Here is a 23,774-nt window from a genome sequence, read left to right as displayed (position 1 = left end):
TCAAACCAAAACAAATGTATGAATAAAATATCAACACAGCTACAAATTGAATAAATTCAGATTAACTCCATGAATTTAATGTGATGGATGAAGTCATTCTTGCTAAAACTAAATCACTGTTTCTGGGTGATTTTTCAGGTTCTTATGAGTTGGGGATGCTGTGTGCCGTGCCACACAGGGCATGTGATGGCTCACTTCTCAGTTTCCTTTGTCTGATTTAAGTCTGATTGGTTGTTTTCTCACTAGCCTGTGACAATTAAAATAATATTAAAATAATAATTCTATTTCTTGTGACCAGCTACATCATAAATGCAAGAGTACACAGAGTGGAATTATGTGATAGCAATTGGTCATAACATCCTCATTCAGATGACCCAGAATATGTTTCTGTTGATTTTCTAGTAATAATCTTTAAAAAGAGAATCATTCAAGTGAAAGCACAAAGTTAAATAAAAAATACTTTTGGAAAATTGTGAACCCCCTCGAGTATATCTGTGGATTCCCCAGAATTCGAGAAACAGGTGGAAACCCACCGGAGTTGTTCAGTTGAGGCAGGAGAGGGACGACCCACTTTATGATTCAGAGACATTACTTTGTCCAGGGGTGTGGGAGGGGATGGGAAGGAAGAAAGGTGAGAGACAGATGGCTCAGGTCCCATGTAATGGGGCGGGGGAGAAGGTACATGTAGGTAGCAAGGAGTTAAAGGAGTGGAGAGGAAGCATCAGATTTGAGACATTTAGGAAGTGGAGTCCCTAGGACTTGGAGATTGACCAAATGTGGACGGTGAAGGAAAGGATTGGGAGAAGGAGCTGACTCTTGGTTGTGGGGGTTGGAGAATGGAGGAAGTTGAGGGTGCCGCTGTCCCAGGAGAGGACCATATGCATCCATGGGAGGAGCAGAAGAGCTTTAGGGCAGACTGTGTCCAGCCACATCCATCACCCCACTTTTTCTAACTAACCAAAGCCCTCCTGAACCAATTTCTGAGAAGCTCTCGCATCTTGCGGTGTCCATTTTTCCCTCTTCAGGACATTTCACTAGTGTTCATTCGGAGGTTCTGAGTTAACCCATCTCTTGTGCCTGCCACTTCTGACCCATTGGAGAAGGTCAGAATCTGCCAGGATCTGGCAACATTTTGCCTAATTAAACACACGTTTTTTGGTCTTCTGTATGTTGGAGGAAAGTGATAATAGTTTGAGAAAACTGGGGATGGTTTTGAGATTGAAGCTGTCATCCCATATCACGTGAGCTTGCTGATCTGCCTTCAGTTTCGAAGAGCACCAACGATTCACTTTCCGCTCTGTGGTTTTGGACAGGGAAGCTCAAAAAATTCTCTGAGGAGAGAGCAGGCGTGGTGCTGGTTAAATGGTCTCTAGGTAATTTTGCATCGAGAAGTATGGAAACTGCACTTTGCAGCAGAGGAGGGCAGAGAACATGAGGCCACCCAAACACACACGTGAAAAAAGTCACAAAAACAAACCTCTGGTGGCTAGAGTGAAATCTTGTATTAATGAAAGTTTTGGGCATTAATCAATTAATTTATTTTAGAAGTTGGCTTTATGTATTTTCAAATTTATTATGGTGGCTGCGCTGGGTCTTCGCTGAGCGGGGGCCTGCTCTCATTGCAGTGAGCCAGGCTACTCTAGCTGTGGAGCGAGGGCCTCTCACTGCAGCGGCTTCTCTTGTGCGGGGCATGGGCTCTGGGACCCGCGGACTCAGTAGCTGCGGCTCGAGGGCTCGAGAGCTCGGGCTCAGTTGTCGTGGCACGTGGGGTCACTTGTCCTACAGCATGTGGGGTCTTCCCAGACCAGGGATCAAACCCCTGTCTCCTGCATTGGCAGGCAGATTCTTAATCACTAGACCACCAGGGAAGTCTCACATTAAGTAATTTGGAAGGTAACTTGGTATTTCCCTTCTGTATGAATTATTAACCTAACGCACCACCAAGAGCAAAAAGCTGCCGTAAGTGGCGTCCACTCTGTCTGTCCTCACGCCTGACAGGTTTCCACTTGTCTCTTGGTCTCTACAGAGGCATCACCTTCATGGCAGCACCTCCCAGGGCCTCCAGGGAGACATGCAGGCTTCCCTTGCTGGTTTTCTTTGGAACCTGTGTTCAGTGGTTTGTAAGCTAGTCCTACTGGTCACCCTCAGAGACCACATACTACATGCAAACAGGCTTAGAATGCCCAGGAACTGGTGGGGCATTTTTCCTAACAGCCATCTCCACACCCAGAAGCTAGTCCAGGGCATCTTCAGGGAGCATCTTTGCACCTCAGGGCTGATTGGGGGAGCAGATCTCCCAGCAATAATAGCCTTGGTTTTAGAAGTGTCTTTCCAGGAGTGGACTGGATGAAGCTGGTCGTTCAGTTTCATTTAGATGCTCTGTAGGTGTCAGATTGGCTGAAGAATCCTCTGGAGCTTGGGTCTTTACATCTGTGGCAGAGACAGTTGGTGTTCTCCAGGTACCCACATCTTCCCTTCTTTAGCAGATGCTGTGAGGCCCCACAGAGGATGAGACGGTTGCATGGCCCCGCCTCAGCCCCTGTCCTGACGCTTTTCCTGCAATGCACTGCAGCTCCGTTGGAGGGCTTTCCCTGGCTGCAAGGGGCATGGTTGGCCCGGAAGTGCTGGGAGGTTAGTGCTCCTGGGAGCAGCCCTGAACCACTGATGGGGGCGATGGGTAGATACATACCACAGTTCCCTGTCCCCCTGGTGGGCCAACCCATGGACATCCTCTGCCTGTTCTCCCCAGAGGTGCCCAGCAGGGCTGAGGCCAGGTTGCCCACAGCAGTGACCCGCTCATTCACCCTCTTTTACTGCCTCGTTTCTCCCGCCTCCTCCAGTATGTCCCAGGCTCCCCTCCCCCGGTCAGCCCAAAGCCTTCCCCCAGGCTCTGCTTTAGGTAGAGTCCAACCCAAGTTGAAGTCTGCTTTGGGGACAGTCCACCCCAAGACCCTTTGGGTTGGTTGGGTGGGTGGAAGTGCTGTGTGTCACTTCTCATGAGAGTGAGTAAGGGCCGGGGCACTACCATTGTGTCTCTCCCACCACTGCAGCAACCTGAGGACCTGAGGTGGAGAAACGTGCTCAGTCCAGTGGGACTGCACAGGAGCAAGAAGCTTCTATCATGGTAGCCACTGAGCTTCTTGGCATTGACTGGTTGAGGCACCTCGCTACCTGACTCCCAGCATTGGCCCTGTCCCTGTGGGTAGGGTGGCATCACTAAAGTCAGTCCATCCTTTCTGATACATAAGAACTCTTGGGATCTTTCACCTGTGATCATCTTTAATGTTTCTGATTTCCAAACGTGTTCTCTCTTCAGTGGCTTGAAGAGATGGTACTTAATATTTAAGTGCTTAAATATTAAGATGGTACTTAATATTAAAGTACCATTTATTTGTTTTTCTATGACCTGTAATTAATTCACCTTGAATTTATTTTGGTACATGCTTGTCACATAAAAATCGAAGTGCATTGCATTTCCAGATTATTTTCCAATTGTTCCAGTATTGAATAAAAATCCTTCCCTTCTCAATTACTTTGTAATGATCCTTTATTATACATTAAATTCTTATGTGAGGTAGTATCTATTTTGGGACTACAGTTTTCTTTTTTGTGAAATTCAGCTTTTTTTGTGTAAGTACCAAGGCATTGTAATTATAGCTCTATAATATATTTTACTATCCTCATTACTCATTTCCCTCTTGTCTGTCTTTAAAAATTGCATTAGTGCATAAATGGCATCAAACCTACAAATCCCAATTGAAAAGAACTGATATGTTTAAGATATTAGGACTTCACATTCTAAAACCATTATTTAAATGGATATCCTATTTCCTGTCTCAGTTTTGTGATTTTTCTTATGGGCTTCCCTGATAGCTCAGTTGGTAAAGAATCTGCCTGCAATGCAGGAGACAACTCTGGTTCGATTCTTGGGTTGGGAAGATCCCCTGGAGAAGGGATAGGCTACCCACTCCAGTATTTCTGGGCTTCTTTGGTGACTCAGACGGTAAAGCATCTGCCTACAATGCAGGAGACCTGGGTTCGATCCCTGGGTTGGGAAGATCCCCTGGAGAAAGAAATGGCAACCCACTGCAGTATGCTTGCCTGGAAAATCCCATGGACCAAGGAGCCTGGTAGGCTACAGTCCATGGGGTCCCAAAGAGTCGGACACGACCAAGCGACTAAAACTTATTGTTGATCATATGTATTTCTTGCTAACCTCATTGCTAGGAATTATATGTATGTTAACATTATGTATGTTCTTACTTTAAAATTGTAATTTTCCAACTGATTGTTGTTGTTATATAGGAAAACTTAATATCAGTTCAGTTCAGTCACTCAGTCGTGTCCGACTCTTTGCAACCCCATGAATTACAACATGCCAGGCCTCCCTGTCCATCACCAACTCCCGGAGATCACCCAAACTCATGTCCATCGGTGATACCATCCAGCCATCTCATCCTCTGTCATCCCCTTCTCCTCCTGCCTCCAATCCCTCCCAGCATCAGAGTCTTTTCTGATGAGTCAACTCTTTGCATGAGGTAGCCAAAGTATTGGAGTTTCAGCTTTAATATTAGTCCTTCCAAAGAACACCCAGGACTGATCTCCTTCAGAATGGACTGGTTGGATCTCGCAGTCCAAGGGACTCTTAAGCGTCTTCCCCAACACCACAGTTCAAAAGCATCAATTCTTCGGTGCTCAGCTCTCTTCACAGTCCAACTCTCACATCCACACATGACCACTGGAAAAACCATAGCCTTGACTAGACGGAACTTTGTTGGCAAAGTAATAGCTCTGTTTCTGAATATGCTATCTAGGTTTGTTATAACTTTCCTTCCAAGGAATAAGCGTCTTTTAATTTCATGGCTGCAGTCACCATCTGCAGTGATTTTGGAGCCCAAAAAAATAAAGTCTGACACTGTTTCCACTGTTTCCCCATCTATTTGCCATGAAGTGATGGGACCAGATGCCATGATCTTCGTTTTCTGAATGTTGAGCTTTAAGCCAACTTTTTCACTCTCCACTTTCACTTTCATCAAGAGGCTTTTTAGTTCCTCTTCACTTTCTGCCATAAGGGTGGTGTCATCTGCATATCTGAGGTTATTGATATTCCTCCCGGCAGTCTTGATTCCAGCTTGTGCTTCTTCCAGTCCAGCGTTTCTCATGATGTACTCTGCATATAAGTTAAATAAGCAGGGTGACAATATACAGCCTTGATGTACTCCTTTTCCTATTTGGAACCAGTCTGTTGTTCCATGTCCAGGTCTAACTGTTGCTTCCTGACCTGCATATAGGTTTCTCAAGAGGCAGGTCAGGTGGTCTGGTATCCCATCTCTTTCAGAATTTTGCACAGTTTATTGTGATCCACACAAAGGCTTTGGCTAGTCAATAAAGCAGAAATAGATGTTTTTCTGGAACTCTCTAATATAAATATATGTAAGTTAAAAATGTTGGCCTTATAGTTGACCACTAGCTAATTGTATTCTGAAGTGAAAAACAGAAAACTTTCATTAGATTCCCTGTGCCCTAATTGCCTTAAGTGGCTCTGAATAAAGAAATGGATATATGCTAGAGTTGAAATGAACTCAAGGAGCTTCCCTTGAGCAGTCCAGTGGTTAGGACTCCACATTTCTATTGCAAGGGGCACGGGTTGAATCCCTGGCTGGGGGACTAAGAACTCACATATTGCGAGGTATGGTCAAAAAAAAAAAAAAGGAAAAAATTCAGGGAGCGAAGGAGGGATAGAGAGAAAACGTGTACAAAGGAACTGGGCATTTGGTAGGAATCATCGGAGCCCACCCACGGTCTAAGCACAGAGTTACAGGTGCTGTGAGACAAATAGCTTGGGGTCACTGTGTTTTCTCTTTGAGACATCGTCTCTCAAGAATTTGAAAGTCGCTTGTAGGTGTCTCTAACTGGTCTTAGACATCAGTAGCTCCAACATCACAGTCCTCCCTTTGATGACTGACCCTTGTTGGTAATAATCTGTTTTTATTTTGAGTCTGGATAATAAAAGATACCATCAGAGGCCACTGGCATTGACAATCAAGACAGACCTGACAGGTCAGACTGGTTAAAGTAAAACAAAATGGAAGGAGTCCTTTTATTTTATTTACTGTGTTTGAGTTAAGAAAACCAAAATCATGGAAATGTTAATTTAAAAAGAAAAAAGGAGCTAGATGGAAGCTCCTTTTTCTTTGTAGAATTTGGAGTCAAGCGATGCCTAGGGGTGGCAGACCTCCCCAGCAAACTAATTATGAGGAAGTGCCCAAGTGCAAGGTTATGTGTGCTGTGCAGCAGCTTTTAGAACCTCGAGTGCTTTCTCTTTAATGCCACTAATATTAAATTTAGAATTCCCAGGTGTTGCTCATTTTCTACAAGAACAGTAAAACTGAGGAGGTTTGCTGGGGGTTTTGTTTGTTTGTTTGTTTGTTTTTATTATGGTTTGCTGGTTTTGAAGCCTGTCTTTGCCAAAGCAGACCTGTAGCGTGAAAGAAAAACAGGAATCCACACCTGCATTAAGGAGAAACGGGGGATAAGTAAAAAGTCTGAGACCCAGTGGAAAGACCCCTGCGGGTTCCGTGTCCTCAGGAAGGTTTGTCAGTTACTGGTTTTTTTTCCAGTTGCTTTGTCTCTAGTACGGAGCAAAGACATCAGCGGCTGCCTGGTGCTGTAAGTTTCCTGTGCTTTCTTCATCAGAGGACAAAGTAGGTGCCCTTGCTAAGGGGTTTTTCTAGAAAGGCAAGTGGAGCGTTTGTGTCTAGGTGGGGAGGGATGGGTTCGGAGGCAGACTGGGCCTCTTTTGTCTCAGCTTGTTCCCTATGGTCATACACACCACGTGTGGGTGTCAAGTGTTCTTAAGTGAGGATGTTCACCGAGGGAAAAAACATGCATGGTGGATTTTTATCCTAATTGCCTTTTGTTTTTAATGAAACGTGAGAGAAGGAATGCCTTCTACGTAGGAATTTTGAAAAATGCCACCAAACACAAAGCGCTTAGTGCTCATTCTTATTTTAAAATTGAAAGACTTCTCAGGATTTCCCTGGCGGTCCAGTGGTGAGGACTCCACACTTCCACTGCAGAGGGTGAGGGTTCAATCCAGGTCGGGGAGCTAATATCCCACATGCCTTGCAATGTGGTTCTACCCTCAAAATAAAATAACAAAATGTAAAGATCTCTCATAATTTGGGGCAGTGGTGGGGACCTATGTTCCCTGGAAGCGGACCCTGAGGTAGGGATTTCTGTGCAGGTGACTTTGGCGGGAGGGCTGACAGGAGAAGGAGGTGGGGGAATAAGGTGAGCAAGGGATGCAGCTAAGCAAGGATGTGGTCTCAGCTGGGAGTGATGGGGCTTGCACTGCCTCAAGGAGCTGGTCTCCCTGTGGGGTAAGGGCCCTGTCTTTGTACCCTTCCCGTCCCCATCAATCAGAAGAGATGGCAGGTGGCAGCTGCCGCCTGGTAAGGGCGTCTGAGTGGGCACTTGCAGCATCCATGACTGAGGAGCTGTCAGTAGATTCGGGGGCAGAAACAGATAAAAAAAAATCCTGAGTACAGGATTGCCTTGATCACCTGGCCCATTCTGAGAATTGTGAACTCGACTGCTAGGCTGTTTTCCTAAAAACGACTATGGATTTGTTAGGTTCATTCCTGCAATACCTGTTTACGGACAGTCTGCCACAAGCTTGCCATCAGGGCTGGATGTTTGGAATCTTGCCAGGCAAGGCCCATTTACTTAACAGGCTTCATCCCTGCAAATCACGTATTTTTGGGCAAGTGTCAAGAGACGGCATTACAAGGGAGCCTGAAGAAGCTTAACCCCAAATGGAGAAGCCAGAGCCGCCAAGGTTTACCTCTATTAAGGCTAGGAAGGAAGCAGCCTTTGTGAAAAGTATTTGTAAATGGTGCTCTCAAAAGGCCTAGATGTGGCAGTGGGGCTGTTTGAGGGAACCATGTAAGTTTCTACTCACTGAGACTGGCATTTTTACATCTATATTTGTTTATCTGGCTGCATCGGATCTAAGTTGTGACCTGCAGAATCTTCAGTCTGGTTGTGGCATGCGGGATCTTTCGTTGCGACAAGCCAACTCTTGGTTGCAGTCTGTGGCCTCTCGTTCCCCAATCAGGGAGTGAATATGGGCCGCCTGCATTGGGAGCCCAGAGTCTTAGCCACTGGACCAGCAGGGAAGTCCTGAGATCGTCTTCTTAGAAGGAGAGCTGTTGCTTTGGTGCCGCTGTTGTCAATCTGATTTAACTATGAGGTATTGAGTGCTTACTCTGTGTAGGTGACCTTCTGCCTGTCATCTTGTTACCATCTTTACCTCCCGTCTCCTGGGAGGTGGGGCTGGTGCTGGCCGTGCAGGCTCCCTCGGCAGTGAGAAGCACCAGGTACTCTGCCAGCAGAGGTGCAGTTGAGGACCCTTGTGGCTCTGATACTTGGGTTGGGCACTGGGCTGGAGCTCTATAGTATTAAATTCCTATTGGATGCAGTCAGAGTCCCTGCAATGTGACTTCCCTACCTTCCAATGAGAGGAAAACCAACTCCAGTGTTAATTCCCTAAAGGAAGAAGAGGTTGTACCTTAATCTGCTTTCCCCCAGCATCATTCTTCTTTGTTTGGAATCTTAATTCACTTTGGGGAGGTTTTGTTTTGTTTTTTTTTTTTTTAGCTCATCCTGTCTACAGGGATCAGGGCTCACTTGCTTATTGCCAGTTGCAGGAACACTGGGTGACATTATTTTGCCCAGTTGGGATGTTGGCTGGCTTAATAACTGGAGCAGAGTTAAACGGAGGCTGCTCTGCCTAGGCATTGTTGCCTGTTGATGAGTCTGAGTCCTGCTTTGTTTCCTCTGGCTGACCCCATGAGTTTTGCTTTATTCCATGGTTACAAATGACTCCCCCAAACCTGTCTGAACTGTTGCTCAGAAAGATTCAGGGTCTGTGGAAGAGCAGTGCTTCAGTTCTTACTAGCTGGCTGTGGGGCTTGGGCTAATTGCTTAACCTCTCTGGTCTACAGTCATATCTAAAAATTGAGGGTGTTGGACTATTGGCTCTTTTAATTCTGATACCCACAGATTTTTCACCTACATGGCCTTTCCCTTCAGCACATGGTCCTTCTTAAGAACCTTCTTTGTATCTTTCTTAGATTGATCCATGACATTGCTTTTGTTTACAAAAGATGAATATTTCCATATAAGCAATTTCTGAGAATTTTTACCAGTAAATCCAACCAATCATGTAATGACCATACCTTAAATATTTATATAAAGTTCTTCCTCAGTCTGGTGTATCTAAACCTCAGGTAGGGACTTCCCTGGTAGTCCAGTGCTTAAAGACTCCAAGAATCCAATGCAGGGGACGTGGATTTGATCTTTACTCAAGGAACTAAGATCCCGAATGCAGTGCAGCACAGCCAAGAAAAATAACATAAACCTCAGGTAAATAGCACAGTGGAGCTACTTAGGGTATTTATTTCTTCTTGAGTGAACTTTGGTAACATGTCTCTTTCAGGGAATCCACCCATTTCATTAAGTTGTCTTATTTATTGGCTCAAAATTATTCATCATATTCCTTTTATTATTATTGTACATAAGCAGCCCCAGTGTTTTTCAAATGTGTCATTTCTCCTATATATGAATGAAAACTATATATATTTTTGGAACATTTACTCTTGAATCATTTTACTTGCTTGCTATTTAATTATACGTTGCAGACTGAATCAAACTTTGTTTTTATCAATAATAAAGGACATTTACATGAAAAAAAAATAATTATACGTTGCACATGGAGGTTGTCTTACAGAGAAGTCAAAATCGTTTAAAAACTACTTTCTAAAAATCCACAAACTCTTTGCTTCCTCTGTGTTTACAGTAATGGCAGGTCTTTGGTTTTTGTGTTTTGGGCTGTGCCATGCAGCTTGTGGGGCCTTAGTTCCCCTACCAGGGATTGCACCATCGCCCTTGGCAGTGAAAGCACAGAATTCTAACCAGTAGACCACCAGAGAATTCCCAGTAATGGATAGTGGAGGTCTGTGCCTGCCCCTCAGATATGCGTCTGATAATGAGGGATGAGAGTGAACAGGGAGGTGCTGGTGGATGGTACAGATATACCAAGTGTCTTTACATCATTCTGAGATCCATCCAACCAGAGCACAGAGATGCAGAAATGAGTAAGGTATGCTCATCTCTCTAGAAAAAAGACAATGGAGGCATTGCTTTTAGAGTGATTGCCACAGGGACTTCCCCAGTGGTCCAGTAGTTACGACTCTGTGCTTCCAAGGCAGGGGTGCAGGTCCTATCCCCGGTCAGAACTAAGGTCCTATATGCCGTGGAGTGTGGCAGAAATAAAGAACGGTTACTGCTCCTCACCCATAGGGATGGAGTACGGTAAAGCTCTGTCTAGCCCAGTGTTTGAATGTTGTTCTGATGCAGGTGGGTAGAGACCAGTGGGCCGGCGAAGGCTTTGTGGTGTGATCACCAGACAGAAGAAGGAAAATACAAAGTCTGGCAGGATCAAGTCAGCTGGAGACGGGTCCCAAGGTGGGATGTAGTTTAGCTCTCCCTTTCCAAATAAACGCACCCCCTTGAGCCTCCTTGAACAGTCCTGAGAGAAGCAAAACCCCAGCCCCAGTCAAGGTTATTGTGAATCTCTGAGCTGCCCCAAATCGGGATTAAAAATCCAGGTCATAGGAAACCACAACCCTCCCTGGGAGCTGTGCCCTCTTGTAATTTTACTGAGTGAGAGGTGATACCCCAGACGTGGGTGAGCTGGGGAGTGTTGGAAGAAACATTAAACCCAGGGGTCAGCCTGAAAGAGAAGCTATCCCCAGCGGAAGCGTCGGTCAAAGCCAACTGGCATTGGATGTCACAGAGAAGGACCGATGGAGGGACACAGTGGGACACAGAGCAGCGGACAAAAAGAGGACCGTGAAGGCTTCGTGCGATGGAATGAGCAGAAGGCTGGAGAAGGGTTCATCTGGACAAACCGCGGGTGGAGAGGTTATTTGTCGTGGCTACTGAGATATCTGAAGCTCACCAGCCTGGGAGCAAATGAGGTCGCATTAATATTAATGCCCAGCATGGGGTCCCAGCGGCCCCTCCTGTTCTCACAGGACGTCAGCCAGCATCCTCAGGGTCCCCCCTGGGGAGGATGTCACCTCATCCTCAGGTGCACCAGGATGAGCATCCTCAGGATACTCAGGTGCACCAGGGCTCCGGTTCTTCCTCCATTCGTGATTCACTCCTCACTTCCCTCTGCTTTGCTGTCCCCTGGCTGCTAGGGTGTTCCCAGGGCCCTACCTTGTCCACTTCTGCTGCGCCCCCTTCCTGTAGTTTCTCTCTATAGCTTAGGCCTATAGCTGTGCTTCTCAAAGTGTGGTCCAGGGGCCAGCAGCATTATCTCACCTGGGGACCTTGTTGGAGCTGCAGAATCTCGCCCCACCCTCCACCTGGACTGACTGTATTAGGATCTGCATTTTAACATGGTCCCTGGGGGTGTCACAGTTAGCGTTTGAGAAGCCCTGCCGAATGGGAGCCGCTGGTTTTACCACTTTAGCAGGATGCTCAAAGGAAGCAGGTCAGTGACAACAGGGAAAAGTTCACACTTCAGTCCTGGATCTTTTTTGTCTTGGGATGACCTGGGACGTCTGAGGAGAGAGGAAAATACCTTCTGGCTTGCATAAGCAGGAGGATTCTTCAGACAAAATAAAGCTAGCAGAGAAGAAAGCGGGAACTGTGAGGTGCTGATGAAATGGGACCAGATCAGGGTGAGCCAGAAAACTGAGGGGGTGAGGATGAGAGATATTGAGGGGGTCAGAGATGAGATTTAAAATGAAGAAAGACACGTACGCTGGTTCACTTTAGAATCCCCTTGTAAACAACAGAGGTACCGCATAATATGCATCACAATTTCAAGGTAGCTGGGACAGTAAATGTCATCATTAAATCAATGAGTACCTTGGGAAAAATATATCAGACATCTGTTCTAACAAGGACTGGCAAACATCTGTCACCCAGAGTCCCTAGAGAGCTTTTGTGCCAACATGCTGGGAGGCACTTGGGACTGGCACAAGAAGGTTAGCAGATAAGAGAGAACCCCAAACCTGGGACTTTTCTGAGATGAGAGCAGGAGAAAGTCTTGCTAATTACTCTGTTCCTGATGTCCTGTTGGTAATAAAGATTAATTAGCGACGACATTAGAGTGTCATCGGTGATGACAGACAGTAAATAGCAGCATTTTATTACCTTACCCTTGTTAATTTTCCCGGCTTTGATCAATACAGACATTGCCCAGGCTTCCTAGTTACGAAACAGTAACTAGGCTTAGTAAAAGGCTGTGTTCCAATTTTTTATTCGTTTAGGAAAACCCTCCTTGGGATGTTTGCATAATCAAATGTAAGTTCGCAAATGTTTCTCCTGCCTCAGATTTGCATATGAGCAAAATGAGTTTGTTCCCAAACAGCTCCTGGAAAACTCCCAGGACAAATGATTACTAAGTGAAGAGGAAAATGACTTCAGCCAATTCTGCTCCCTCTCCCATAGACGAATGGAAGTGAATCGTCTCTTGGCCCTGCCTACTGAGGCCCCCAGTAATCAGTCTGTTGACACCATCAAGGAATAAGAGGTTGATAAAGGGAAAGAATTTCAAGTGGAGCTTCCCTGTTAGGAAGGAAGAGTCCATGTCATTCGATGCATTGCATGGACTTTTTTGTTGCATTGCTTATTAACCAGATGTTTTAAAACACCAAATTCCATTTCTTTTAATACTCAGAATTTGTAAATGGTTAAAGAGTGATCATGTATTATTTATGTCCTATAGCAACTTAGGTATGATTCTCCTATTTCTTTTTCTAGTATGTTACCCCACTCCAGTACTTCTGCATGGAAAATCCCATGGATGGAGGAGCCTGGTAGGCTGCAGTCCATGGGGCCGCTAAGAGTCGCACACAACCGAGCAACTTCCCTTTCACTTTTCACTTTCATGCATTGGAGAAGGAAATGGCAACCCACTCCAGTGTTCTTGCCTGGAGAGTCCCAGGGACGGGGGAGCCTGGTGGGCTGCTGTCTATGGGGTCGCACAGAGTCGGACACGACTGAAGTGACTTAGCAGCATAGGAGCCAAGGCGAGAATTCCAAAGTGGATGCTGACCTTAGGCATAGTTTTTCTTTGTGGTGTAATTTAGACCTATGGGTTATGGTTAAAAATGATTAGGAAGGGACTTCCTTGGTGATCCAGTGGTTAAGACTCAGTGCTTCCAAGGCAGGGGGCTTGGGTTCGATCCTTGGCTGGGGAACTAAGATCCCACGTGCCTCAGAAGCAGAGCCAAAAATAAATCAATAAAGACAAATGTACCGCATTTTTAAAAAATGACTAGGAAGTGGTACACTCCTTTTCTTCTCATGAAAGGATATAAGTAAAAGATTCATGTTAGCAGTATATTTTCATTGTGTTTTTTTTTTTTTCCTTGACCCTAAACGTGATGATTAGCAGCCTGGACAAAATAATGATAAATGATTGGCTAAGAAACTGGGTTCGTGTGAATTCCAGTCATTTTGGTAGCAAATGTAGGGCTGACCCTTGTGGAACGAGGTTACGTTATTTCATCTGAGTTGTGGCAGTAGCGAGGAGGCACAGTTGCTTGGAGCCAAACCCATCAGAGGTAATAACAGCAAAATGCTTTTGCAGTTACTGAGTTTATTGGCTCAGACCAGTCAGAGACTCCTAGGATCAGTGAGCAGGAAGTTTATCTACCCACAGGAGCCGGATACTTAGATCTGCCCGGGTGTTTCTCTTAATATCCTGTTCCTACTGGTTTTCTGTTTCAGTCACTACTTAAATGACAAATTCACCCTGCCGAGTCACATTTAGCATCATGTCCTCTTCGCCCTTGACATGTATGTGAATTGGGAGGAAACCGAAGGTTATGAGACCTGATCTGTTGGAGAGGAAAGCCCACTCTATGCCAAACAGCATGCAGAGGTGAGGTGCCAGAGTTAGTCCACGTGGAAGAGGGCTCAGAGAGGTCACATAGTGTTCCCAAGGTCACACAGCTACTCTGAGCCTGGTAGGACCAGGATTTAAATGAGAGCTTCTGGCCCCGTGTTCACATTCTTTGTGCAACTCGGAAAGGAAGCTTCACAAAACTCTGAAGAAATACACTCCTCTTCCCTCCCTGTATCATCTGTCCTTGGCAAACGCTACCTTGTCACATTTCCTGGTAGTCAGTGGATGTCTGTGACCGTGTTTTCTTTCACCTCACTTGTTTCATCTAGTTAAGGTCTGTTGTGGGATGTCTACCAGTGCGGAAACTAGAAACTCTCAATTATTTGCAAGGAGAGCCGGAAGCCTGAGACCTGATATGCATGCTGAAGTTAGTACTGGAAACGGGTTTCCCCAGTCTCACATGCTTATTATATATCCTGGGACAGAGGAAGGGAATTTGCATAATCCATGGTCTCTGCTTTTGATGAGGCTGAGTTTAGTTGAGAGGGGGAATATTTACACCTTTGAAGATGAAGTAACAGTGAGCTGAGGTGTGCAGAAGGAAGGGCCTCAAGCATTCATGTGAAACGTTGTTTTAATGAATGAACAGAGCTTCAGAAGAGGGAGCGGTGACTGAACTTGTGAGGTCAGGGAGGGTGTGGTGGTGGATGCGGGTCTTAGGTCTCACATGATGGTGAGGTTTGGATGGGTGGGAGGAGTGAGGATGCCACCTCAGAGAGACAGCAGTGAACCATCCTGAAGAGAGATCTTAGTTCCCTGCCCAAGACCTGAACCTGGGTAGCCTGGATGAACAGCCGGAACCTTAGCCGCTAGTCCATCGGGGGCAAAAGGCTAGAAACAAAGTTCCCCTCACTCTTGTCATGTTTGAAAGAGGAATTTCTCAAAGTGCAAAAACTGTAAAAACAGGTACAAAGCTTATTATCAGAGATACAGTATAGCATGTGGGAGAGCACACAGAGAAACATTATGTTTATTTAAGACTGAAGCAAGGCAGAAATACAACCCGGAGAGAAGGGGTATGGGCGCCCTCCCCAGTGAGGAAGAATGCAATAAAGAGGCAGTTAAATCACATGTATCAGGCAGTCCTTCTGGATCTTTGTTTACCTTTGGCCAGTTATTTCATTTCTTTTCCTACACCTGACCTGTTTTGGACCCACCCTTCCAGCGCCCCCCGCCCCCCACCCCCCGCCTGATGTATGAGCAGCTTTTTTGCCAAGATGGATTCCAGCGCAGAGGCCAGTGGGAGGTTTGATGACACTTATTACGAGATGGCACGCCCTTGTTTTTGACCCCTGAGGAGCCTTCCTGTGCATGTGCAGTTGGGGAGTTTTCTCTGACCTCATGAGCAGACCTCTTTTCTCTTTACTCCAGCAGAGCTCAGCTCCTGCCATTAACTTTGTGCTTGGAGCGTCTGTGGAAAACAAAGCTTCAATTTTACTCCATTTGACAAACTCCAGCTGCTCTGCCCAGGGGCCCATCTATCCCCTACCCAGGTAGAGTGGGGTTGGGATGGGTGAGGTGCCGCTGGAAGAGGGAGCACCTTCCATGTCAAGCTGAAGAGTTTGGGTTTGACCCTCAGAGATGATAATAAGGAGCTCCCGAAGGCTCTTAAGGAGACAAGTGGCTTTGAGAAAGTTCTGCTCCTGCATGGGCTTGATGGGTGCTGGGGAAAACCCTATAAACATTTGTCTGAGGCAAAAGCAGCGGTATTGTCAAGCTGAGCTCAGTTTATGTTGCTGTAGGAAATTAACAGAAAAATGATGCCACAAGGGCATCCTTTCCTGTGCCCTTGCTGGAAACTGCCAACTGGTGGCTGAGGACTGGGAATGAGGACGCTTAATTTTTACTATGCCTACTTCGATTAACTATTGTTAGTGTAGAGACAGAGTAGGGGGTATTATCCAAGATAGTGCTAGGTTGAGCCATATGAAATTTCCCTTTTAAGGTAATTGTTGAACTTCCCCTTTAAAGTAAGTTGTGGTTCAGTCGCTAAGTCATGTCCGACTCTTTGTGGCCTCATGGACTGGCAGCGTGCCAGGCTTCCCTGTCCTTCACTATCTCCCAGAGTTTGCCTGAACTCATGTCCATTGAGTCAGTGATGCCATCCAATCATCCTCTGAGATGTAATTGGTAGAACTGCTAGCAATTTTGTACGGTTCTACTTAATTGATTTTGTCAGTTGTTGGAGATGTGTGGACATGGTCAGATTATCTGGGTAGGTCCTGGATAGTGCTGCTTATAGTCAGCCCCAAAGTCCTCAGGGCACTATTTTCCTTGGGCGATGGAGCTGATCCTGGAGATTGAACTCAGGGTCCCAGGGATGTGCTAGGCTGTTCCTCTCCAGGCTGTTTGCTCTTCTTGCCGATGGACCAGGCATTCAGAATCTCCTGATTTTTTCTCTTCCCTTTAAAGAAGAAAAATCTGCCCTGGACTAAGAAATTTAAAGAAGGAAGGAGGGCTTGTGGAAGAGAAGATAAAAATAATCGCATCTTGAGGTTGTGTTTCCCAGGATGCCCCAGTAGCATGATACAGAGAAAACCAGAAGTGCTACCTTTGTAGCTCCGAGTTATGTTGTGGGGGAGGGGTACCAAGTTCTCACCCTGGCTCTAAGTCACAGAGGTTTTAAGGGGGTTTGAGAACACCTGGGCAGTGGGCTGCGCATGCGTGATGGTGGTGCGACAGAGACTGCGCTGTGCTGTCTCCACATCTTTTGTGCCTGCGACCTGGGTTGGGGGCCATGCCCGTGGAGCCTTTCCTGGATTCAGGGATGGAGTGAGCCCAGAGTGCTCTCCCAACCACCAAGAATGAGGATGTATTCTGAGTTAGGGTCTGCTGGAACCAGCTGGGGCACAGCCATCCCAGGGCATGGCCAACTCGCCCCCATCCCAACTCTGGGTACCACAGGCCAAGTCACCTACCACTACACCCGGACTCTGAAATCTCACTATCTCGGACCTCGAGTTCTCATCATGACTTGTCTCTGTCATCCTCAGTCACCACTGAATATGTGACCTACAGTGACTGTCTTGCTCCAAGAGTACTATTGTATGTCTCCTGGGATGGGACCTTCCTGGACTTCCACTGGGCCCCTCCTGAACCCCCTTGCATGCTAAACTCTCATGTATTCACGGAATGCTCCCTGTCCTGGTTCTGCCCTGAACCTTTCCTGGAATTGTTTGCTCACTCAGTCCCATCCAGCTCTTTTGGATCTCATGGACTCTAGCCTGCCAGGCTCCTCCATCCGTGGGATTCTCCAGGCAAGAATACAGGAGTGGGTAGCCATTTCCTTCTCCAGGGGGTCTTTCTGACCCAGGGATCAAATCCGTATCTCCTGCTTGGCAGGCAGATTCTTTACCACCTGAGCCACAGCATGTTTCCCCTTTCCTTAGCCTGACAAATGTATTGAGGGTCCCACTCTGTAAGAAGCACGCTAAGGGAAAAAACAAATGAAAAGACTTAGTCCCTCTGTGTCGGAGAAGGCAATGGCACCCCACTCCAGTACTCTTGCCTGGAGAACCCCATGGACGGAGGAGCCTGGTAGGCTGCAGTCCATGGGGTCACTAGGAGTCGGACACGACTGAGTGACTTCACTTTCACTTTTCACTTTCATGCATTGGAGAAGGAAATGGCAACCCACTCCAGCGTTCTTGCCTGGAGAATCCCAGGGACGGGGGAGCCTGGTGGACTACTGTCTATGGGGTCACAAAGAGTCGGACATGACTAAGACAACTTAGCAGCAGCAGCAGCAACAGTCCTTCTGTGTACGGGCATTTGAGGGTCTCCTTTCTTGCCATCCTTCCTGTTTCCTGAGGAAACGGGAACGAGTGCAACTCCTGGAGACCTCTCCTCTTGCTCTCTCAGCATCAACCTTCTCAGTCGAAAATGGAAGCAAATCAGGGGGATTATGAGAAGAAAGGAATGACAGATCTCTGTAAATAAATAGTTTAACTGTAAACGTGACTGGTGAGCTTATAAAGTCATGGCATGTGGGAAGAATCAGTAGGGCCACGCTTGTCATCTAATCAGACACCTGTGTCTGGATGGAAATCATCTCAGAACAGATTGTCTGTTATAATTAAAAACCAAAAAAAAAACAAACCCCACAACATTCTGTCAATATGCTGGGCCAAATTGCCCATCCTGGCAAAACTGGAGTGTCTGCTACAACTCAGATGTGCTTAAAAATAATCATTTAAAACTTCTTAAAGGAAGCCTAAATGGCAGGTTCCTGCATGTAGGATGTGACATAGGGGTCCTGTGGGGCAACTTTAATAATTTGCAGCCCGTCCTTGGGTTTTAACTGAGTTCCATATTCTATCAATCACTTTCCTGTTTCCTTTTCTACCCTGGGCAGAAATGAAAATTAAACCACTTCTGTCTCAAGTACAGTTATACCTTGGAGCTGTTTCGAGTTCAATTCCTGAGCAATGCAATAAAGTGGCTATCCCAATGTTTTTGATTTTGCAGTACATATAAAAGTTTTGTTTATACTCCACTGTTGTCTATTAAGTTGCCCATGGCATTATGTCTTAAAAAAAACAATGAACAGGGACTTCCCTGTTGGCCAGTGGTTAAGACTCCATGTTCCCAATGCAGGGGCCCAGGTTTGATCCCTGGTCAGGGAGCCAGATCCCACATGTCGCAACTAAGACCTGGAGCAGGAGCCTATTATACAGAGTGAAGTAAGTCAGAAAGAGAAACACCGATACAGTATACTAATACATATATATGGAATTTAGAAAGACGGTAACAACAATCCTATATGCAAGACAGCAAAAGAGACACAGATGCAAAGAACAGACTTTTGGACTACGTGGGAGAAGGGGAGGGTGGGATGATTTGAGAGAATAGCATTGAAACATGTGTATTACCATACGTAAGATAGATGACCAGTGCAAGTTTGATGCGTGAAGCAGGGCACTCAAAGCTGGTGCTCTGGGACAACCCAGAGGCAGGAGGTGGGGAGGGAGCGGGGAGGAGGGGTCAGGATGGGGAGATACGTGTGCACCCGTGGCTGATTCATGTTGATGTATGGCAAAAACCACCGCAATATTGTAAAGTTATTATCCTACAATTAAATTGATTAATTAAAAAAATAAATGTGTTCAGTTCAAGGAAAGAAAAAAAAAAAAAGACCTGGAGCAGCCAAAAAAAAGGTACATACCCTAATTTAAAAATACCTTACTGCTTTAAAAAAAAAAAAAGCTAACTATCATCTGAGCCTTCAGTGAGCCATAGGAGTAACATCTAAGGTCCCTGGTCACAGATCACCATCACAAATGTAACAATTATGACCAAACTTGAAATATTGTGCAAGTTACCAAAATATGACGCAGAGACATGAAGTGAGCAAATGCCACTTGGTAAAATGGTGTCCATAGACTTGCTTGACCTGGGGTTGCCACAAACCTTCAATCAATAAAAAATGCAATCTTCAAAGCATAAGAAAGTGGAGCACAATAAAATGAGGTAAAGCTGGGTATGTCTGACCAGGAAATACAGAGTCTTGTTTTATTCATTTATTCAGTTTATCAGGAAACATCATGAGAATGAGCACATTCTCATTATTAAAGCTCTGAAGAATAAACTGACTTTGATTTCCTTCTTTCCTTTTTTTGATAATGAGAGAAAAACACATTTGGAGAAGACTACCATGTCATTTCGGCTACCAGAATGAAATGATCATACAAGAGAGATATTAAGATCACAAGGATAGTATTAATAACTGACAATCACTGTGCCCTTACTATGTGTCAAGCTCAAGTGAGTCATAATCATTTTCTCATTTACTCTCTCCCAAAATCCTGGGAGGAAGGTGTTATCATTCTCACTTAATACATGAAAAAATAAAAATAAAAAACAGATTGTGAGTAATTTGTCCAAGTTCACAAATAGGGTCAGTGGCTGCTCCAGGATTCAAATCCAGATCTGTGCTTATAGCCTCTTCGCACCTTGCCTCACCCTGAAAGTCAAGCTGAGAAAACTGTTCTTGGCGAAGAGGTAGGTAAGGTTTGGATTCTTTAGGGGTAAGGGGAAATCTAGAAGGGAATAGATACATATATATGTGTGTGTGGCTGGGTCACTCTGCTGTACATCTGAAACTAACACAACATTGTGGATTAAATGTACTTCAATTATTTTTTAAATGAAAAAAACAATCTTTTGTGACTTAGCAGGAAAAAAAAAGATTTGGATTTTTTAAGATTCCAGAAAGTTCTGACCTCTTGTTGGTATTTCCTGAGCAGCAAATTTTGGACCTTTTATCTCAGTTGTAGGTTTTTGAAAGTTTAGGATAGTGGGAGCTGCCTTCAGGGTCAGGCCTTGCCTAGAAGGGGCTCCCAAGGTGTGGTCTATCCTGGTACCCAGGGGACTTGGGGGGGACACCTCAGGCCCAGTGCAGACTCCATACTGCATTCCTGGCCGCTCTTGGAGGAGACTGGGCAGGGGGCCTCACATGTAACGGCTCCATTGTTTCAAGCAGATCCTCAACAAGCACACGTCTAACCTGTGACGATATCAGTCATCTTTAGTAAAGACTTTTTTTGTTTGTTCGTTTGTTTAGTCACTAAGTTGTGGCCGGCCCTTTTGCAACCACATTGGACTGTAATTCTCCCAGTTCCTCTGTCCATGGGATTTCCTTGGCAGGAATACTGGAGTGGGTTGCCATTTCCTTCTCCAAGGGATCTTCCTGACCCAGGAATCAAACCCAGGTCTCCTGCATTGCAGGCAGATTCTTTACCGACTGAGCTGGTCAGAGGACTCTTTGAACCATGCAGACTAATACTGTGTTGTCCTTTCCCCCCTCAACAGGACATCGAGGTCTCTGTGGACATTCTCTAAAATGTTTAAGCTCGAGAATCACGGAGCAGAAGCTGCAGGGCACCTGGCTGCCTGCTGGCCGAGGGAGCCTGGAGAAACCATTCCTGGGATCACGCAGCTCTGTGGTGCCTGCATTTAGCCCCCAGAGTGGCCTTCACCCTGTCCATGCTGAGAACAGCCCGCTGAAGCCCACGGTCGTGACCGTGGTCAAGGTGGGCGGCCACCCCCTCCGCAAGGTCACCCTGCTCCTCAACAGGCGATCGGTGCAAACCTTTGAGCAGCTCTTGGCCGATGTCTCAGAGGCCCTGGGCTTTCCCAGGTGGAAGAGTGACCGTGTGAGGAAGCTGTTCAACCTCAAAGGCCGGGAAATCAGAAGTGTGTCTGATTTCTTCAGGGAAGGAGATGCCTTCATAGCGGTGGGCAAAGAGCCGCTGACACTGAAGAACATCCAGGTGGCTATAGAGGAGCTGTACCCCAGCAAAGCCCGGGCTCTGACTTTGACCCAGCAGCACAGCCAGATCCCCTCTCCAAGGCCGAGAAGCAGACTTTATAGCAAAGCTGTGAAAGGGGGTCACCCCTGTGGGGAGACCGAGACCACCAAGAGCAGCGGGGAGGCTGCTAGGTCCCCGGCAGCCATCAGACCCCAGGGGCAGACCCCAGGGGAGGACAGGGTGAGGACCCCGAAGAAGTGGGGGAAGGGGAAGCGGGAGCCGGAATCTGGCAGCAAGGCGCCCAAGGATGCGGCCCTAGAGAGGCGTGCCAGTGGAGAGAAGCACCTGGCGGTGGAGATCGAAAAGACGTCGGGGGAATTGATCAGGTGTGAAAAGTGTAAGCGGGAGCGAGAGCTCCAGCAGGGCCTGCAGAGGGAGCGACTGTCCCTGGGTACCAGCGAGCTGGACCTGGGCAGGTGCCCCCGCTACGACGTGGAGAGGCTGGTGAGGACCAGGAGTTGCCGGAGGTCCCCGGAGGAGAAGCTCCAGGGTGGGGAGGAAGGCTGGAAGGAGGGTCCCCGGAGCAGTCCTGGGCACCCCTCACAGGAACCGAGGAGACCCAGCAAAAGCGTCGACAGGAAAGAGGACAGAGATCCTGGAGGCCAGGCGGGTCATCCCCCTGCTGCAGCCAAGGCCAAGAGGGACGTTTCCGTTGGGGAAGCACAGCCCCGCCGAGAGGAGAAGGACAGCAGGAACGCAGGCAGGAGCAAGCCGGGAGGCTGGCTGCGGAGGGAGCATCACGCTGACCTGGATCCGGAGAAGCTCCCCAGGACCCGAGGGGCCGAGCAGGAGGCGGAGAAGGAGAAGCCCGTGGTGTCCGGAGCGAGGAGGATGATGGTTCCCCGCGATGAGCCGCCAGCCGGAATCGAAAAGGAGCCCAGGACGAGGCCGGAGGAAAGCAAGGCGGAGCGGCCGGGCAGGAGGCGGCGGCCCGCGGGCATCCTGGCGGCCGACGTGCGGAAGCAGTACGAGCCGGGCCGGGTGATCGGCGACGGGAACTTCGCGGTGGTGAAGGAGTGCAGGCACCGCGGCACCCGGCAGGCCTACGCCATGAAGATCATCGACAAGTCCAAGCTCAAGGGGAAGGAGGACATGGTGGACAGCGAGATCCTCATCATCCAGAGCCTCTCTCACCCCAACATCGTGAAGCTGCACGAAGTGTACGAAACGGACGCCGAGATCTACCTGATCATGGAGTACGTGCAGGGAGGGGACCTGTTCGACGCCATCATCGAAAGTGTGAAGTTCCCCGAGCGCGAGGCTGCCCTCATGCTCATGGACTTGTGCAAGGCGCTGGTGCACTTGCACGACAAGAGGATCGTCCACCGGGACCTCAAGCCGGAGAATCTGCTGGTGAGCCCTGCCCTGGTGGGAGGCGGCAGTTGGGAAAGATAAACCGGGGCACAGGGGCCGTCCACGTGGTCCAGGGGTTAAGACTCCGCGCTTCCAACGCAGGGGGTGCCAGGTGCTATCCCTGGTCTGGCCACTAAGATCCCACATTCCCCAAGGTGCAGACAAAAATGATTTTTTAATTAAAAAAAAAAAAAAGATACAAAACATAGGAATGGTCACCTATTCTGTTACCCTTGCACTGTAGAAGATCGAGGTGCTTGCCCAACTTAAGTCATTCAGTCGTGTCTGACTCTTTGTGACTTTATGGACTGTAGCCCACCAGGCTCCTCTGTCCATGGGGATTCTCCAGGTAAGAATACTGGAGTGGGCTGCCATGCCCTCCTCCAGGGTATCTTCCCAACCCAGGAATCAAACCCAGGGCTCCTGCATTGCAGGTGGGTTCTTTACCATCTGAGCCACCAGGGAAGCCTGTAGAATGTAACATATATGTAATATATATATGTATATAATTTTTTATGTTGACATGTTGTATTTTCATTTTTGTTCAGACTAAGAAATTTTCTTTCCTTTTTTTGGCCATAGAGTGTGGCATGCATAATCTTAGTTTCCCAATCAGGGATTGAATTTGTACCCCTTGCAGTAAAAACAGGATGTCTTAACCACTGGACAGCCAGGGAAATCCCTGGAACATTAGCTTTATGGTCTTTTCTTTTTTTTTTTTTAACATACTTGTTCCAGTATGTAAAACTTGCTTAAAGTTCAAAAATTGTGGAAATAAATGGGTTTTGATTAAATTATTGAGAAAGTAGCCTTCCAATTTAAACAGAATGGAATATGTTTCCTCATCCCTGGGAGAAGAGTATTTTCATTTGGACAGTGATCACATGGACTTCATTTCTTGGGCATTTGTACATCTTCTGGCCTAGGTGTTAAGGGTGTCTGCTGGTAACAGCTTCCCCTGTAGGCTTTGAGCCCATGCTCCCACTGAAAGCCCCCTGGGCCTTTTGAAGAAAAGGTCTTGCCACAGGAATTAAAAAGGCTTGGTCCAGTGGTTAGGACTCAGGGTTCTCACTGCCGAGGGTCAGGGTTCCCTCCCTGGTCAGGAAACTAAGATTCCA

General features: G+C 46.9%; 1 protein-coding gene across 1 annotated transcript in view; it reads left to right on the top strand.

Moving 5' to 3' along the window:
* Positions 1–23,774, top strand: part of DCLK3 (doublecortin like kinase 3) — a 43,047-nt gene that overhangs the window by 6,518 nt on the left and 12,755 nt on the right. The window contains exon 3 of the mRNA XM_052644451.1: positions 20,804–22,656. Coding sequence (XP_052500411.1) covers positions 20,804–22,656 — 1,853 coding nt within the window. The remainder of the gene's footprint in view (positions 1–20,803; positions 22,657–23,774) is intronic.

The sequence above is a fragment of the Budorcas taxicolor genome, chromosome 1 (genome assembly GCF_023091745.1).
Source record: "Budorcas taxicolor isolate Tak-1 chromosome 1, Takin1.1, whole genome shotgun sequence".
Classification (NCBI taxonomy): domain Eukaryota; kingdom Metazoa; phylum Chordata; class Mammalia; order Artiodactyla; family Bovidae; genus Budorcas; species Budorcas taxicolor.
The sequence above is the reverse complement of the archived record's forward strand: the minus strand, read 5'-3'. Positions and strand labels throughout refer to the sequence as shown.